Source organism: Camelus dromedarius, chromosome 9, assembly GCF_036321535.1.
Source record: "Camelus dromedarius isolate mCamDro1 chromosome 9, mCamDro1.pat, whole genome shotgun sequence".
NCBI lineage: Eukaryota > Metazoa > Chordata > Mammalia > Artiodactyla > Camelidae > Camelus > Camelus dromedarius.
The window spans coordinates 7519833-7535633 of NC_087444.1; the positions used below are offsets into that span (position 1 = coordinate 7519833).

At 41.2% G+C, this 15801-nt stretch overlaps 1 protein-coding gene across 1 annotated transcript in view; it reads left to right on the forward strand.

The window, feature by feature from the left end:
- The first annotated feature begins 4038 nt into the window (after positions 1 to 4038).
- PLPPR4 (phospholipid phosphatase related 4) overlaps positions 4039 to 15801 on the forward strand; it is a 32854-nt gene continuing 21091 nt past the window's right edge. The window contains exon 1 of the mRNA XM_010975291.3: positions 4039 to 4530. Coding sequence (XP_010973593.1) covers positions 4453 to 4530 — 78 coding nt within the window. The 5' untranslated portion in view covers positions 4039 to 4452. The remainder of the gene's footprint in view (positions 4531 to 15801) is intronic.

The window sequence follows — 15801 nt, forward strand, 5'->3', positions numbered from 1 at the left end:
GCATATTGGATTGCTTTTAGTGGCACTGTTGCTCTGAGGAGCTGCAGCTGGCAACCTGAAGCAACGTTCAACACACAAGCTCTGTCCTCGGCCTAAATGTGGACTTACCTGGTGAAGGTGGCATGGGGAGTAATTTTTAGTTCAGGAATGTCCCCGAGTAGCCTCAGTGCTATAAGGGGCTTGGATGTCAACTCCCCCCAAGGCCTCCCTTGGCCACCACACTTAACACGCTTCTCATAGCAATTACAACTGCATCCCAATGCTTTCTTTAGTAGTGTATCTCACAAGATGTAATTATATGTTTGTTCGGGGAGGCAGTATGTGTTTGTAGCCCTTAGGATCACAGAGCTTGCAGCAACCCACTAAGTTCAGAATCCCAGCTCCACTAATTATAGTAATTACACTTGTTGCATTTGTGTGCCGTAACTAAGCTCTCTGACTCTCGGTTTCCTTAACTGAAAAAATGTGACACAGTGGTCCCTAATTCTTAAGGATGCTGTGGGAATCAAATGAGGTACCACGTACGAAGCATTTTTAACAGAGCCTTGTCCACAGTGAGCATCGTGTACGTGTTCTCTGCTGCTCTGACTGAGGTTTTTATTGTCTGTGTCTCTCCCCTCTCCACGTGCTTTAGACTGTGAGCTCTGTGAGGACAGGAACCATATCTACTCTTCTCTCCAGTGGGTACCCAGAAAGAAAAGGACCTCTAATGCAGTGGGGGAATCAATCAATATTTGTAGGCTGAATGGAGGAATGTATGAATGGGTGGACCAGTTGGCAGTTTACCAAGTGCTTTCATACATATTGTCACATTTGAGCTACAGAACGTTGCTGTCAGATGGTACCAATATTTTTCTCATTTTATATGTTAGGAAAGTGAACCTGAGGGCTATTAAGTCACTTGCTCAAGGGCAGATTTCCAATACAGCAAATCCTGAGCTTGGACTCAGGTCTTCAAATCTCAGTCTCCTCTTGTTCAGCCATCTGATTGTTTGTTTCCATCTCTGAATCTTGTCTACAAGATTTCTATATAAAATGGAGAAATAATTTGCCCCGTTTATTGCATTGTTTTGAGCATCAAAAGTTCAAAGAGGTGAAACACATCAAACTGTTACCCCAACGGAAGCCATTATGACCATGTTTTATGTTTAGGGGATTGCATAAAGTAGCTTGATTGTTTTGTGAAATGATTTTAAATGGGAAAGAGAATATTTTAAAAGAAGAGGGAGAGAAAGAAAGAGAATGTGGGCAAGGGAGGGATAAAAGATTTGCAGTAGGAACTGGATGTGAATTTTGAAGCATTTCCCAATGTTTCATGTGGTCAGGGTCAAGCTGATCACACTACCTGGAGAGGGAAGGACAGTATCTTTCTGATGTTTCAATAATTTCTTGAATTATTGCGGTGTGGCCAGTGTGAATCTCCAATATTTTATTACATATTTTCAGCTCCTTGCTATTGAAATTAGGGAGCTATAGTTTTAGCCTTAGCTTTTGCCTACCCTTTATATATAAATGCTGAGTTTCCTGGATGATAAATTCAAAAGTTTTAACTTATTTTGTACCTTCACCAAGAATTGTAAATTCTGTTGAGACACTAAGAAATTTAAAAAAGAAAAGTCATAGACACGAAGTAACTTTGGTAGTAGTGAAGAGTAGAGTTATTGATTAATAGCATGATAATAAACGGAATCAACTAACAATTACTGAACGTTTAGTATGTGGAAGAAACTCTGTTACATGACTCCATATGCATCATTGAATATAATTGATTCATTCATTTCCTTAACAAATATTTACTGAATGTCTATTATTTGCCAGGAGCAATCTCAATAACTAGGCAGACACATAACGATAAAGAACATCTTGGCATTATGGAGTTTACATTCTAGTGAGAGAGGAAGGCAATAAAAAAAAATTGGCCGATGAATACTTGATAAACTATCAGACAGTGATAAGTTCTATGATGAAAAAGAAAATAATTCATAAGAATAAAGAGTAATGGAGGCCTGGAGTGACCACTCAGATGGAGCGAGTGGTCAAAGAAACCTTCCCTGAAGAGTTTAAATTTGAACAGAAGTATGAATGGAGTGAGAGGTTAATCTCAGTAATGCTGGCAGAACAGCATCCCTACACAAAGGAACAGTAAGTGCAAAGTCCCTGAGGCAGTAGCAAGCGAGAGTGAGATTTCCACACTAATAAGGCACAAAGCAACATGAATGAGGTGCATGAATCCTCAGGCAGGGTCCTTGGGTAGGGCTTTGAGGGAGAGGTGGGGAGTCTGGATTTTCCCCTGAATGTGATGGAAAGCTCTTGGAGGGTTTGGGCAGAATGACACAATTGGATTTCCTCTTCAAAAGATCATTTGATCATTCTGGCTCTTGTATAGGGAGTGGTTCATAGGTTATAGGGGTAGCAAGGGTGGAAGCTAGAAGAACAGTTAGGAGGCCATTGTGCCAGTTCAGAAAGTAGACAGTGGTAGCTATGGACGGTGGAGGTTGGAGGCAAGTAGTCAGCTTTGGAAGACAGCAGAGTTCTCTTCTGATTACTTTCATTCTCTGAATGAAATAAAAGTTGAAGTCATTATCTGAAAATGCCAGGATTTGAAGAACTGGAGAAGGTATGAGTTGATCCTCAGAGAGGGAGAACGTGAACAGACTATTGGAAAATACTAGGATGTGAGGGAGTGGGGGCCACTTGAAGTTGGTGGTCATGAGTCTAATGTGAGACAAGACCATGTGGCCGTGTGTTTTTCTCTACCCACCTCAGTTAGTCTGGCAAAGTCAAGGAATTGGGTTTAACTGGGGCTGGGATTTTGCCAGGTAAGTGTAGTGAATAGAGAGCAGGAAATGAGCGATTATACTGCCGGACTCTAGAACCAAAGTCTGGTAGTAGAAAGTGAGGGCAGGACATGGTAATGGCAGCAAAATGTGAGCATTGGTAGATCAGATAGTCCCCAGGATGCCAAAGATCTGGTGGAGTATGTGATAGACTGAGTATTTGTGTCCCCTCAAATTCATACGTTGAAATCCTAACCACCAATGTGATGGTATTCGGAGGGAGGGCCTTTGAGAGGTAATTAGGCTTCAGTGAGGTCATGAGGGTGGTGCCCTCATGATAGGATTAGCTCTCTTTTTCTTCCGTGTGAGCATACAGCCAAGAAGAGCGTCCTTACTGCAACCTGACCATGCTGGTACCCTGATCGGGGAATTCCAGCTTCCAGACAGTGAGAAACAAATGTCTGTTGTTTATGCTCCCTATTCTGTGGTTGTTTTGTTCTGTTTTGATAGAAGCCCAAGCTGACTAAGACAGACTAGCCACTAAAGAAGTGAGTTGAAAAGTGGAATGGGAACTGGCCTTCAGATGCTTGAAACGGAGACTTCAGAGATACTGGAAACGGCCAAGGGCATGTGGTCACGGAAGTGGGTGATCTCGATTAGTATAACGTGGTGTTTTGTGTTTGCTGCGTGTTTTTCTCCTGTCACTTGACACTTCTGCGTTGCCAAAATAATCACAAAACTGAGACAAGCCAAGAACACCATCATGAAAGTGAAGGACTTCATTTAGATGGTTAATGTCCGGGAAGTGCCCGTTTTGCGGTTATGCCCGTAACACTGCCGCGGTGCCGGGGTGTGACTGAGACCTAAGGGCGTACCTGGGCTTTGGGCTCAGCGAGGATGCCCACACGTCGGCTTCCACTGGTGCCGCCCCACTCCCAGACAGGCCACAGTGAGCGTTCATCAGCAGGGGAGTTAGTGCTGTAGGGAGTCAGGGAGACTTCTAGGCAGAGAACCATCAGACTGGGAGGTCATTCCCGGATAGAGGCCAGCTCTCAGCGAGTTCCCACCACGGCCTGCTTTTCAATATGGGATCCAAGTTTTAATTTCGCGCAGGTAGAGGTCGGCTTTCACGCTGTGGGTCAGTGCGCAGGAGCGGGCTTCTGCTCGCCAGCAAAACTGAAATTTGAGTTCCTGGAGGGATCCAGGAGGCTTCCGGGGGCGCGGGGCAGCGGGGGGCGTGGGTGCCTGGTCGCCTCCAGCCCCGCTGTTGCAGAATCCAGGGGGTGCATCCCCCTTTCCCGATTCTTGACGTCAAGCTCCGACCGCCGCGAAGCCCGGCAAGGGCGGTGGAGCGCGGAGGAAGGGTGGCAGCGAGGAGAAGCCATTGCAGCAACAGCTTGGAGGAGGGAGCTGGACATCTCCGCCGAGAATCACAGGGGGCGGGAGCCCGAGGAGGGGAGGCAGAGGACCTGCCCGCTCCGGGAGCCGCTGGGTTGCTGCAAAGAGGGGCGGGGAGAGGCGGGGGCGCCGCCTGCACCGCGCTGGCTCCAGCGGTGCCCGCGGGGAATGTGACATCAGCAGCGCCGGGCGCTTGTGGCTGCAGGAGGCATCTCGCCTCGGCTGCGCTGTGCACACCTAGCCCCGGGGAGGACGCAGACCCGGGCAGGCGGCAGGGATGTCGGCGAAGGAGAGGCCAAAGGGCAAAGTGACCAAGGACAGCGTGACCCTCCTGCCCTGCTTTTATTTCGTGGAGGTGAGTTGGCCCAGCGCCTTGGCATAATGCAGATCCTCCGAGCGGCTCCGGAGCCAGTTCGGGTCCCGGACCGTGTTGGAGGCGCGCAGACCGCGCCAGGGTGCGCGCTGCTGCCCCCAAATGCCCGCCTCTCCCCCTTCCCCCCAGCTTTCTCGGGAGCTTCCCCGAGTGTGCCTGCGAGTGCCTGCCGGCCAGGGGTGATTACCACGAGCGATGCCGCTGCTCGGTGGCCTGCAGGCAGGAGATACCTGTGGGAGTGAGTGTGGGGCTAGTGCCCTGGCCCTCCGGCACTGCCTATGTGCACAGCCTGGTCCGTGGCCCAGAGGGGCCGTGACGCTGATATTTCGAGATCTGTGTCCTCAATCTGCTAGTACGTTATCTAGAACTCTGTGAGCTTTCTGTAGGAATTGAAATACACACGGCCATGCCCCGGGTGTGTGTGTGTGGGGGGGGGGTGCATGAGGGCCGGAGATGTTTATACAGCATTAGGAGTATTGATTGTTTCATTACAAACAAAAACAAAACCGGAAAGCCCTTCCGCTTTTATAATTACTGTGGTGCTCACATCTGCTTCTAAAATTGGGTCCATATCTCTAGGCATCCATCTATTGGCCCTTTGCCATGGTTAACAAAAATTATATACATATACACATGTATATGTATATATGTATATGTATGCATAATAGTTTAAAACTAAGTGACATCATCTGATTTTGCAAGATTTGTACATGTGTATTTATTCTCTGCTGAGCAATATTATACATAAGCAGTTAAAATGCTGGTGTATTCATAATGAACCTCTAACTTACCAAAATGCAGCATTTAAGGGAAGAACAATTTATGGGAGGGCTATGAAGATTGACAGGTACAGTGATTCCATGCACTGTGGTCCATTGCATTAGGAAGACATTTTTAAGCAAGAGGTTTATTAAATCATAGGTAGAAAAAAGATGTGAAAAGATTGATAGGTTTACTGAAATCATACGGTTTTAAGTATAAAACTATATTCTGTGTAAGTAGAGTCTGGATTGCATAGAGAATTTTAAGACTGTTGCTGAATTGTAAATATCCTTCCTTGGCCGTCTTTTCAGCTGAATATGGAGGTTTTGTACTTCTAAGTACAGATAGTAGGTTCTGTATTTGATGACTGCAAGGCTTTTCTGTGTTGAGGGATAGTCGTTGCCTTGAAACTTGGGACAAGAGACATTGTCAGATTGTTTTTATAGATAACAGTGTATTTGCAAGTTTCTCTTGGGTCTCACAATTTTACAAATGGTTTCAGTGTTAAGAAACATGTATGTGATTTGCATAAGTCTCAGAGAAATGATGGGTGACTCCTTCATCCATGACCCATAGAAAAGAAGGATAAAAAATTGACCTGTTTATTTAGTTAATTGATTTGCTAATTTTTGCTCCTCCTGTTTTCACAAGGGATTTTGAGGCCATGGTTTAGATAATTTCGTTGAAAGCAAATGAACAATTTTCTCAAGAAAAAACAAATGTGGCAGCAGAAGATTCCATGATAAAAAAGGTAAAGGGGTAGAGAGACAGGCTCCCTGCCTGTAAGTTCAACCCTGTCAGGCCACTTGTATGGCTAGTCTGCTGTGGTTTTGTCTGAAGACACTTTCATGCACGTCTAGACCTGTTACATCTGTTTAGGAGAAATCGGTTAATTGCTGGCTTCCACCTCCAGGACACAGCACATCTGAGGTCAGCTAGAAGCTGACCACATATGGATAGTAGCTATATGGCTTCAAGGAATATACTTTCATGAAAGAGGATGCCAGCCAGAGAATTAAGGATATGCCTTTAAAGAATCTATGTGTGGACTTTTCAGATACCTTTAACAGGAGTACATTACCTTTTAAACTAAAATTTTAAAAGAAAAAAGATGCCTCTTAATGCATTTTAAATGGGTCTCTAGGAACAAACATCTCACAGATGTGAGTTCTTTTCCATGAGTGTGGAAATAGCCCCAAATCATTACATTCACTTTGACCCATTCAGATGCCTTCTACAAATTCCTGAGCAGGGCAAAGTACAGAACGGTTCCTAGACTATCAGTCATGGAGTTGGAATGAGCATTTATGGCGTGATGTCTTAGGGGTAACAGATTTCAAAGGGAAAGATACAAAATTGGACTGCAAATTGTCTCTCTGAAACTTAAATGCTTGATGAACCACTGAAGAGCCTCTAGAAAATGGGAGAAGACATTAGTACACCAATTACTTAAGGGGTTGACAGAATGCACTACTGAACTCCTTTGGAATGACTCATTCTGAAGCCAGTGAGAATGAGCTTTGTATCTCCTTTGGAGGCTGAAGAAATATAGCAAGAATTAACGTGTCAGTAAAAATGCTGGAGAGTAATGGCACTTTGCTTCGCAACATATTCTCCTAGACCTTAGTAATTAAAATGCAAAAGTGAAACGTGAGTTAATCTTTCATCACATATCAACCCAAAGCACACATTTCAAGCCTTTTCTGTTACTTCAGACAATAAGTAGCAAAAAGAGGTAAAAATGACCAGAATTTGAGGAGAAAACCATCTCTGGGTCTCAAGTCAGTGACACCATGGACAAGTTAAACTTGGCCTTTCTTCCAGAAGTTCGAGCTGTTTTAAATTGCTGCTCATCATGGTAGGTATGAAATGTGAAGAAGTTAACTAGAAACTGAGGGGCAACTTTCATTCAGACCAGAGGGGGCTGAAGTCAGGTTACACTGAATGATGGCAGGAAAAACGGCACCATGGTCTTCTGGGAAAAGCCTGGGCCTTACAGACAGGTGGACCTGGTTCATGTACTACCTACGCCACATACTGCTTGGATAATTCTGGCCAAGGTACTTCTCTCATTCTCAGTGTCTGCATATATAATAAAAAACTATGTGATGCGATATCAAATATATATTGATGGGTAACAGAAATGATAATACTCACATCTTACAGTATCTTATGAGGTGAAAGTATGTAATACACCAGACATCATTTCTGAGCCAGAGTCGGCACTCAGGATGCACCAGTCTCTTCTGCAGTGTCAGGTATGGACAGTGTGGGCTGGGCTGACGTGTTTGGTCGCTAAAACCAAGTCTTCTTGGCCCGGTTCACCACCAGACTCCATGTTAAGCAAACGTTAAGGTAATGGATAGAATTAAGCTTTTCTTACCTCTTTGGTTTTATGCTACCAACTGTTTATGCTGATAAAGGGGTTTATGGTTGACAGTAATTAAATATATCAGTATCACATGGTAATTTGGAAAACACTAGATGATTTCCAGCACAGTACCTCGCTTTATGAACAAGTTTGACAGTTCTGTTTTGCATTGTTCAACTTGGGAGAAGAAAGGTCAAGTTATGAACGGAACTCTCAAATAAGGTGAACAGAAAAGCTGGCTGTCTGTGTGCCTAATGCATTTCCTTTACGCAGAGCGTTACAATGGTCCCACCTGTATTCAGACTCACAATTCTGTGCTCATGAGTCATCCTGTTCCAAGATATGAGTTCACATTGATTTGGTATGTAAGATAAACAAATTGTAAATTACCCTTTAAACCGAAAAGATGTAAGTTCTTAATAAGTAAATGGGGAAAAAATTCTTTTCATTTAAACATTCTGCTTTGTGGCATACATTGTTTATTACTAATCTAATGTTTACTTTCTGGGGGTAAAAGAACTATGTTTGACCTATATGCAGAGATATTTTTATAGGGCTAGAGATGCAGATGGTTTGAAAATTCTTGTTTTTCATACACACACACATAAACACAGACGGAGTAGGGGCATCCTCTCCCCATTAAATGCAAAAATCACTGTATCTGAAGCATTACAGCAGGCCTGAAATTATGCAGAAAGTTTTCACTAATTCAAATGTTGCACTTAACAATGGGTGTGTTTCAGGATTTTGTTACTGCAGGTTGATTACTACAGTTTAGGGTCAGTAACTAGACGGTGTGGAGGAGTAAAAGCCATTGTTTCTCTGTTACCATCCTGCCCAAAGAAGTTCAAAGAGTCTCTGTTTAAGCAGAAAAACCCTAGTTAGGTCAGTCTGAACATCATACCTAGACATTAGTGTGTCTTGACAGAACCTTAATATGATTTTTACTTTTTCCCACTGGAAAGTATCACAATATCTTAATTGTAGCAAACATGAATTCACAAGATTTCTGTTCCAGCTCAAGATCTATGTGAAAATTATATAACTCGTTTGATCTTCTTGCTGGGAAATCTAGCTAGCTGATTTTTACATAAACTTAACGTCAGTAGGAAGTACAAAATCACAACATTCTGCATCACACGTACCAAAATAGCAACTGCAGGTTTTTCCCTTTGCTGGATGGCATAGATAGTCTGCTCAAAGAGGTAGTCCAAACCCTGCCAACAGAGATGAGCTGACAAATCTTTCCTCCTCTTTTACAGTCACAATGTGCAAAGCTCTTTGGTGAAAAACAAAAAGGAAAGAGAGACGATAAAAGAGCCCTAAGTTTTAGGAAGACTACATGAGGAAGGACATTTCCACAAATACCACGACCAAGTGCTGAACATGGAACCTGCTGTTAGGGAATTCTGACTGTTCCTAGGTTCCATCAGGATCTTGCTGTGTCTCCACAGTCAAGTAGTCCTGGTCTGACTTTTCTGTAATAGAAAAAAAAAAAAAAGGTGACTTCTACCAAACTCAAAGGGATAATAATAATAATTCTAGTAACAACAAGGAATGGTCAATTTCCAGCCCCCTTTATATGACAGACCCTGTGCGTACATTATATTTAATCCTGAGAACTACCTCAGAAGGTAGTATTAATTGTATTAAGGTAGTGTCAAGAAGGTAAAATCAAGAAGACTGTCATGATTTTTTAAATCAGCAAACTGTAACTCAAAGAACCAAGTATCTTTCTGAGGACACAGCGACTAAAGGAAGGAGCCATGATTTGGGTGCGGGTCCATCTCCAGCTCGCTCTTGCGTTGTGGTTCCATGGCTCCACCTCACACGTGATTCTCATGATAACACTGAACCTAACGAAGGAGGGGGGTCAGGAGACCTGCCTCTGCCGTGACTTGGCGAGCTTAGCTCTGCGGTATCTGCAGGCAAGTACTTGGAAGATGTCATGACGGGGTTCTGTCTGAGTCGTAGAGTTTTTCTCTTCATTCAGCTACTGAACGTGGCTTTGTTAGTGCCATCTCCTGCTTCAAGGAACTGACTTTATTCTGACACAGAGGTGCAGCTGGCACAATGACTATCTACCTAAAAAGATGCTTCCCTTGGGAAAGCACGAATGGTACCCCTGAGATTCTCGTGGAGGGAGACTCAGTGCAGAGCTGTGGGTGGAGCTGGAACTGGAATACAATTGAGAAGAGTAGGCTGTGTGGGTCTATGAGAATGATGGCGTTTGGAGAAAAGAACAGACAGACAGAAAGCCTGGGCCAAAGAGGATTAGGAGAAAAAGCCTGAGAAAAACGGAAGGTAGGAGTGAAGTACATGTGAGGGTACTGGGTATCTCATCTGTGAGCGAGCCATGGAGATTAGATTCCTTTAGGCATTTGAACTGTCTAAGTTGGCTTGTTAAATAGAAAGCATTTATGGCACAATTGTTACTGTTTGCTTTGGGAATGTGTTACAGATACTACGCAAAGGGATTTCCTCCCAGCATACATACACACACACACACACACACACACACACACAACAGGCTAATTCTCGTGCAACCTCTCAACAACAACAAAAAGTGAGGCAATGTATTATTACAGAATGACGTCTAATCAAATCATGTAGTCCAGGAACATCTTGTTCGATTCTTCCGTCACAAGTGAGAAAATGGTGGCTTGCAAAAGTCAGCTGTGTTACCTAAAAACACTATGGTTCATGTCATATCAGAAATAGAACTCAAGTCTCCCGACTGCTGTTCTCAGCCTTGTTCGCAATTATACCATTTCTATAATTCCTTATATTAGAGAGTTCCCCCTGGATTATAACACTTAAAATACAGATCATTCTAATTCTACATGCATACAAATTGTGCCTGCTGTTTGAAAGTTCCATCTAAATACCTAGGGTCCACATGGCATAGCACCACATGGCGTTAAACAACACGTTATGAATGGATTTTCTGCTTTTCCAAATTGTTAGGCTCTTTGAAAAGCATGGTTACAGTTAAAGAGCACACAATGGGGAGTGATGTTTCTCTTTCTCATTGCCTAATTGTCCACCTATAATTTCACAATGACTTCTCTGGACATGGGGTCCCTGACAGACAGTATAGAAAGAGGAAACTTTGGGAGGAGTGAGGATGTAAGTCACACCATTAGTAACAAAATCACTTTGAACTTTCTATTATGGTTTAATATAATTTTTTCATACACATTATCTCATTTGATCCTTTAAATACAACTGAGGAGTAGCTATTAAGTCTATTTTACAAATTAACTGAGACTCATGGAGGTCCGAGAACTTGCCTGAAATCCAGGTGGTGCTGGCCTCCCCTGTGCTACAGTGAGAGAAACATTTGTATTTAAGCTATGAAATGTCTAATTATGAACATCTCTAGATGGTCTTCTAGAATTAATCAGCTGAGAAATGGGCTTCCAGATAACTATAGAATGGAGTACTCTCCTCAGTCAAGTGGATTTTGGAATGTGAAAGCCAGGGACAGAAATGCTAATTTTGACATAATTAATGTTGAGGTGTTTTTGTCCTGGCCGTAATTAGACACTGAATCAATTGCCTCTTAGGTCCATCACTGTTTGGTTGTTTTTTAATCACAAAACATTTATGTTAATCAGCATAAAGGAGAATAATTGCTTTCTTATTTGCTATAATAAGTTGGCTTCTGTACATTCTTCTAAAACTGGCATTAGACCATTTAGGTATAAATTAAAGACAAGGGTAAATACGAGTAATTAAAGTCAATGCATTTTCAGGAAAAGGTAGACAAGGTGTCAGTCCATCTAGCGGACTGTTGATTGGGAGTGAGACCCTGGAAGTCTGTGTGGATATGTTGTTTACAACTTAATGTTCTCACCAAGAGCTCGTGCTGTAGGAGTGCCTTGGAGGTAAAACTGCTACTTAATACAGTTCTAATTATGCTTCAGAAACGGGGCCTTCATGGATAGTCTAAAAGAGACCAGTCTTACACTAAATACACTCTAAAAGGGGGTGCCAAGATAAAAGCCAGGATGTATTCTGTTTGTTCTGTCATGGCAATTTATTGAATTTATTGAATAAATATTTATTGATTGCTTACTACGTGCCTTTTGGTTAAATTAATGGAAATAATATGGACTCATTACTGGTGTACGTCCTCATCTCTAGTAGAATTTCAGTAAAGATTCGCTGGATGGATGGAGTAAAGCAGGACTCGTAGTGATGAACATATATTTTTCCTTAACTTTCTTTTCCCAGCCAGAGGAGACATTTGTATTTTTTTTTTAAATTTCTACAACAACTTTATTTTGAAAAACCCGAGGGCACTACTCTGTCATCTGAAACGATAAAGGATTGAAATCAAGTTTTAAGTGTTCCTGAGACAGGTAGGAAAAGTAAACAGTCTCACCCTACAACCTTATGGATGTCACAAAGTGGTTTTGACCAGAATAAACCAAGTCAAAGACTGAATAAAACACTGGGTTTATAAGAGATGAAGTGAGGCCCCTAGGAGCCAAAAGACGGTAAATGAGTCTGCAGGTTATGTTTCCTCAACCTCAGGTTCCAAACCAGTAAGTACTTGTAAAATAAGCGGTGATAAAGGCTAAGATTAAGTCAATCTCCAAGGCCTATGAGTCCTTATGCCTTTTTTTTTTTTAACATTTTTTATTGATTTATAATCATTTTACAATGTTGTATCAAATTCCAGTGTAGAGCCAATTTTTCAGTTATACATGAACATATATATATTCATTGTCACATTTTTTTTCTCCGTGGGCTACCATAAGATCTTGTATATATTTCCCTGTGCTATACAGTATAATCTTTTTTATCTATTCTACAATTTCTTAATTATACTTACGCTCATTTTATCATCTAGAGCATATGCATTATGTGAGATTTGAGACTTCAAAGACAGACATCATTTAAACAAAGAACTTAGAGTTTTAATTTTCACAGAAAATTATTTTAGTTACACAAGGAACATATGACAGCAAAGACCATTTTTTGTGGGTATGGTAGGGCAAGCTATTAGATACTAATTTTTTAGTAACAAAATGTGCTTCTTTGTCATATGTACTTGTATTCCATGTTACACTGTATTTGTTTTGTATATTTGTTCATGAGTTTTGGATGCATCTCATAATGAAACACATAAAACAATCATGTTTAATTTAAAAATACTTTTAGGATGTTGGAAAATAAAAGTTATTAATGTCCCACATTAACAGCCCTCCTTCCATATCACTTTATTCATCAACCCCTTGCACAGATACATTCAAATAAATAAAGTCTTCAGCAGCCTTGCAAAATCTTTCATCTTAAAGGTGGACTCATAATGTGCATTTAAGTATGATCTAAGCGTGTAGGAGTCAGGCTGGGAAGGAGAGAGTGATTCACGAGACATTGTTAAATGCTCATCTCCAAAAGTAGATTGGAAATCCCTTCTCTGGGTAATTTACAGCACACATGAAATATATCAGGTACATAGTATATACCCAATAAATGTTTGTTAAATAAATAAATTATTACATAATAGAAAATATAAACTTCTATAGTGCTTAAATGAAATGGTTTAAGGGTAATTTTGATAACCTGAATTTAGTAAACAACTCAAAAAAGTAATTTAAAAATACTGATGTCTCTAATTCAATAATTTGTATGTATATAAATAAGACTGTCACATTAAATATCAAAATCAGAAATTTATTTCTCTTATTCCACATCTGAAATACAGAATTTTTAGTTAATTTCATTTCTCTGACATTACTGCAATATTTCCCCCTTTCATTCCTATCTTTTGATATTAATAAATACGTGTCAGATCCCAAAGGTACTATATTCTTTTATAAGACTGGTCAGACAAAAATATAGATGTTTTTTTCTGTGTGAGCAAAATAATCTCACTAATAGTGAAAATACTATTTAATCTGAGTATTTTAAAATCTTACTTTTTAGGAGACATCAAAAAATATATGCACAATACCCCTCACAGCAGAAATTGTAGACTGACAGTCATGGTATACAAAGAAAAAAATGTAGTTTATATTAATTTATTTTTTGCTATTTTTCAGTGTCTTTGGGAAGGTAAGCTCGGTGGTAAAAAATGTGAGCAGGAGGCAGTAGGTATAATGACTGCAAACATGAACTCAGGTGCTAGATCTCTTGAGTTTATAATCTAGTGGATAAACTGTATAATCCTGCACAAATCATATAATTTTCTGTTTCAGTTACCTCATCTGTAAAATGGGGATAATAATAGTACCTCCATCAAAAGGGTGTAGTGAAGATTGGATGAGTTCAGAAAAGTCAAGTATATACTTTAAATGGTACCTGCCAAATATTAGTAGCATTGAATTTTGATTTGTACCATATTTTTAAAACACAAGTATATGTTCTAAGGGTAAAGAAATTACAGCCGTAAGAAAAAATTTCAAGGCAAGTACTTTTAAGAATTGAAATGCAAGTCCCCAGCCTTAGGTCTTAGTCTCTAATTAGATTCAAAGAACAAAATGCTTTCCAAGACAATACACATGCTTCAGTGTCTAATTATATAAAAGGAGCAAATCAGGACCTGAGGTTAGAGCTGGTGACTACAAAGCTTACTACCCCAAGCCTAATGCTAGATCAATATTCAGGTGATGAAGCAGTCACGTACCATTATTTTAAACTTTACTGTTGGATCATTGAGTGACCGTAATTAGTCTTTTTAGAGCTGTAAAGACGTAATTTATACTTGGGCATGAAAACATAGGACACAATTTTCCCATTAAACTTAACATTATATTAGGTCTGTTTGCTCTTCTCTATTAATTACCATTGCTATTCCGAGGACTTGATTTGAGTTTCTTGTGTTTTTAATGTTAAAAAAATATTAGAATTCTAGATATTCACAGAAGAGGGGTTTTCCATGGTGGAAATAAACAAGGATCTTTTTACTTGGGGATTGTTCTTTTGTCATGCTAATTACACTACAAGAATTGTGTAAACATTTGACATTTCTGTTCAAATCATCCACCCAGGCATTAATTTATTTTACACTGAAGATACCCGGTATGTTGGGTCCTTCCTGTGGACAGAGACATGAATGAGAGAATCCCCTGCTCTCAAGGGTCTTGCCATCGAGCAAGAGAGAAAAGTAAAGGAGCAACTGCCCACCCATGGCAGTTGCTGTGACAGAGGCATTCAGCGGGCCACCTCCGTGCAGTTGGAGAAAGCCGTCCAACGAAAACGCGACAGGAGAGCTTTAGATGTGCCCGATTCCTGACATTTGTATTCGAAGTCATTCACTAAGGGAAACAGAAGTGAAGATAAAAGCAGACCACATCCAACATATAATGAAGGGGTCTTCTGATATTAACAAAAAAACAAATTAAAATAACATCGGAGAAAACTTCCCAGGGTAGAACGTCGGAGACCTTGGGCTACTATACAATGAGGAGTATGATTTGAAAGTGCCTGCCACCCCTTCGCTCTTAGTGTCATGAAACCCCATGTACACATGGCCCGCTCTCACGTCTGTCCTTTAAAGTGGCTTTTCCGCTGAAGCCTGGGGCCATCCTTTCCTGAGAAGCCCCAGACTGGTGCCAGATGGCGACATGTACCAAAGTGGCAGCAGGTGCCGTGGGGCTGGTGCTTCCAGGAATGGAACAGATCGGGTTTCAACGGCTGGCCTGTACTTAGACTCCAGGCATGCTGTTTAACTTAACTGGAGCAGGGGCTTCATCTTAAAATTTATCTAAAAATCCCCAGGGAGGTTGTGAGTATTAAATTAGGTGATTTATGGGGAAATGTCTAAATAAAAAGTCAATAAACGTTCTTTTCTTTTTACCTAAGAGTAGGAGCTCCATAAATTCTTTTGGTAACTGAAAGTCAAATGAGCTCCAGAAAGGAGAGATACTAGACTGGAGAAGCAGTTTCATGTTTGAGTCATAAGGAGATGCTGGCAGAGGAACCGTTTAAGAGTATTTAAGAATTAAGAGCAAGGGTGGCTTTTTTCAAACAGCACATACCCTCTGCAGCATCCTCTTCCTGTCTGGGAACCGCAGCCATTGTAGCAATGTCGGGAGGGAGAGTGGGTGGAGATCCATGAGCAAAGCAGCTTAGCTCATATTTCCTGGACTAGAGCAGCTGGGTAG